Genomic DNA, 3561 nt, shown 5'->3' with positions numbered 1-3561 from the left:
AAAAATTAACTCTAAAACGTATTATTCAAAACTATAAAAGCATTAAATTCATAGTTCCCTACAAAATTCAAATAGAGTTTAATAAAGACTCATGACTTTTAAGAATTTGCAGAAACTAAGTTAGATACTAAAATTATTTAAACTGTACCTCGAAGAGAAGGCCTTGTATTTTCGAAAATCACCATACAACTTGTTTTCACTTGGCCTTAAAAACACCATTTTTGGTTGTCTTTAGCATTTTTAAAGGCAAATTTTCGAAAATCTGATGTGAAAAGTGGGATTCGAAATCATGACATCTTAATCCGTTAAAAAAAAGTCTTCTAATGTAATTTTTCCTACTTGTTGTATTAAGATTTTTCTTGTAGTTTATGTCAACATGTTCATCGCTGTTCCGCATTTCGACTTCTGTCTCAATCTACCAAATGAGATTTATTTATTTGAATTCCCTTTATTCTTCAGAAATGATTTTCAATTTTTCCACAAATCTCCTACGAACATTCTTTATTTTCATCGATACCAATAATCGTGTATTTATTAAAAAAAAATATACATATTATAATCTTAAAATCACTTAATCGCTATAGTTGGAGAAAACAGCATTCGGCCACACTCTTAATTCTATAGGTTCTTAATTCTTATACAAAATTTGGTTCCTTGTCACTTTAGCTTTCTGTATCTTCTATGTATACCTCCTTTATCTCCTCATCGAAGCATTTTACTCATGGCTATAATGTTCGTAGTGTTCCAAATGTGGCTCTTCTTCGTAATGACCAGCATGCTCGTGTATAATAGGCTCATGTTCATGTCCATGTCCATGTTCTTCCACATGTGATTCACTGTGATTTTCCAAAACTAATCCATGGTTGTGGTTCTTTTCGGTTTCTGGATGAAGAATCTTCAATTTTTGCTTCGAACCTCCGATTTCGATGGGATTCTTCAGCAAATGCTGATCTTCTTTCTTAATGTAGACCGGAACAGCATGGAAATGATGGAATTTCACACTTTGGTGTGATGTCGCCGAGTGCTTGTGTTCGACCTCTTGATGGTGCTCAGTTTCCTCAATCGCTGGCTCATTATAATGGGCGTGTTCATATTCCTGATGCTCGTATTCGTGTTCATGAATCTTAAGGCCCACAGCTAAACTGATCACAGAGAAAAGGAGCTGCAAATAATAAATGTATCCATAAAATAGGAGTTAAATTTTGAAAAAAAGAAAATCCAGAGTGATTAATGAGACACTTCCTTGACTTACGATTAATTTAAACATAATTATGCGTGACGTCACGGGAGATTTCTCTTTTCTTGGTTTTTTTGTTTTTTAAACTGACACTTCTTGAGCTCGACGGTTCGTGCACTCTTGAATACGATTTGCCACCGAATGTATTTGAATTAGGATACTAGATTCGATTTATACCAACGAGCCCCACTTTTGGCTCACTATGAGGTTGTTTGACTAACTCCTGATAGATACCATGTTTCCATCGTCTTCGTTGGTTACTTTTTTATGAAAGCCAGACCATCATAGGAGGACGGACGCAGACGGAGACGGAGACGGTTGGTGGTGTGTGCTTCTCTTGAAGTTTTGGTTACGTAGACTTAAAACCGGTGGAACAATAAAATAAAAAGATATTAGATACATGTACGAGTATGTATCTATAGAAATAGATGTCTTGTATGGCTTTCGGCAGATATCCAAGAGATAGAAGGAGATATCGATGAAGTACAAGGTAATTTTGCAGGTGGAAAGAAAAGCCAAAGCGAGATTCCTCGTTTTTTCTGGGGCTTAGAGACTTTGAAGTGCAACGCGCATTGAACAGTGTCTAGCGCACTGAGCTATTATGTGATGATGATGATGACTATGCGGAGTTGAATTGATCTATTGTATCTGTCATTTTGGCACAGACGCAATAAATGGTGCAGTCGTCATTTTTTAAGAGTGTGATATGAGATCTTCCCAAAGACAAAAGGAAGAAAGTCGTCCGTCCGTTTGGTCGGTAGGTAAAATTGTTGTTCCGATGCTATTGATAGATTGGAAAGATGATGTTGGAAGTGGAAGTTGAAGTTAAATAGGTGTTCGATTAGACCTAATCAATACTATGGCCGACACTGAGGAGAGAGAGACATAATTCAAAATATTTATGACAGGTGAGGAAATATAAATTATACGATGAGCAAAAGAAAGACAATTTGCATATATTTTGGAGAAGATACATTTTTCTTAGCGAATTTGGAATATCTAAGAAATTAGTGTGTTACGGTATCGTTTATGGAGGAAGTTTATTATAATTATGCTTTGCTTTATATTTATATAGGTAATTTACTATGTAAGTAACTGTTTGCGGAAGTTAATTTTTCATATTTCTTTTCTAACAGGTGCATCTTCATCTATTGCGTTAAGATACAACAGTCAACTATTCCAGGGCTTTTGAAGTTTAACAACATTTCTAAAGGCTGCATTACGCAGACTTAAATTTGAAGAAAAGATTGTGTTTTTTATTGGGATACTGTTTGTATGATCAAAACTCTGTTCCGTGTTGAAAAACACTGCAAACTTAGAACACTATATACCAAAAGAAGGCTGTATGAACAAAACACTGTATCTTCAAATTTCTTATCATCATCACAAAATACTGTATCCTAACCAAGTGTGTTTTTAATAGCTCTGTTTTGGCAGTACTGATTTTTTTTTTAAATAAGAACAAATATTTTATCACAACTCAATCAAACTTCAGTTCATAGAATAGTCTTGAACTTAAACCTTAAAAATTTTAAAAGTAACAACTTTTTAATAATAGGAAATATTTACATTTGTTCAAAGTAGTTTTACTAAACAAGTGATACCTTGTCCTTCAAAAATATTTCGTTTTACAGATTCCGTAACTAATTTTGATCAACCTGAAATTTTAAATACAGAATTTTGTCCCACAGAACTTTGACCATGTAGAATTTTGTAATGCAGAATTTTGACCACGGAATAAAAAAGCGAAAGCTAAATCAAACCTTGATTTTAAGTGATTGAAAACAAGCTTTACCGGAAACTAAAAAATGTCTTAAACAAATAAATAAATAAGGTGGTGTAACAGTCCTTAGAGATCTTACAACTCTCAACCATTCCTGTGTTTTGTGATTTCAGGAATCGAGGGGACCTACAATTACTCTTGGAGGAGTTGTCAATTCCTCGCATGAAGCAATACCCGTACAAAAACAAAATTAATGTCGCACAAGCAGGGATTAAACCCAAAACCTCTAGCATGATACTAGCTATCAATCTATCATGCCACGGATACTACTTAAGATGTCTTAATATTTTTTTAAATAGGTAAAGCTAAATTTATGTAGCTTTAAATTGTTTTCCCGACTGATTTTTGTGAATTATGAAAGATTAAGATAGAACATTAGAATTTAAGCTCCAAAACAAAATTTCAAAATTCCTTGATAACTGGATCCCTAACTAGAATGCTTTGAATAGTTCTTAATTCTATATTTTTCCTCAGTCTCTTTGAGAGGATGTACATAAATAAAATTTCCATCGAATCTTAGAGAAATTGAAGCAAAAAGGCA

The 3561-nt window shown here is 33.7% G+C and overlaps 1 protein-coding gene across 1 annotated transcript; it reads right to left on the bottom strand.

The window, feature by feature from the left end:
* Positions 1-501: 501 nt before the first annotated feature.
* Positions 502-1392, bottom strand: LOC129942160 (histidine-rich glycoprotein). The gene is made up of 2 exons (XM_056050979.1): positions 1253-1392; positions 502-1162 (listed from the first exon to the last, which is right to left on the bottom strand). The coding sequence occupies exons 1-2, from the start codon at positions 1265-1267 to the stop codon at positions 716-718; spliced, it is 462 nt and encodes a 153-aa protein (XP_055906954.1). The 5' UTR covers positions 1268-1392; the 3' UTR covers positions 502-715.
* Between the last annotated feature and the right edge of the window lie 2169 nt (positions 1393-3561).

This window comes from Eupeodes corollae, chromosome 1 (genome assembly GCF_945859685.1).
Source record: "Eupeodes corollae chromosome 1, idEupCoro1.1, whole genome shotgun sequence".
Taxonomy (NCBI): domain Eukaryota; kingdom Metazoa; phylum Arthropoda; class Insecta; order Diptera; family Syrphidae; genus Eupeodes; species Eupeodes corollae.
The sequence above is the reverse complement of the archived record's forward strand: the minus strand, read 5'-3'. Positions and strand labels throughout refer to the sequence as shown.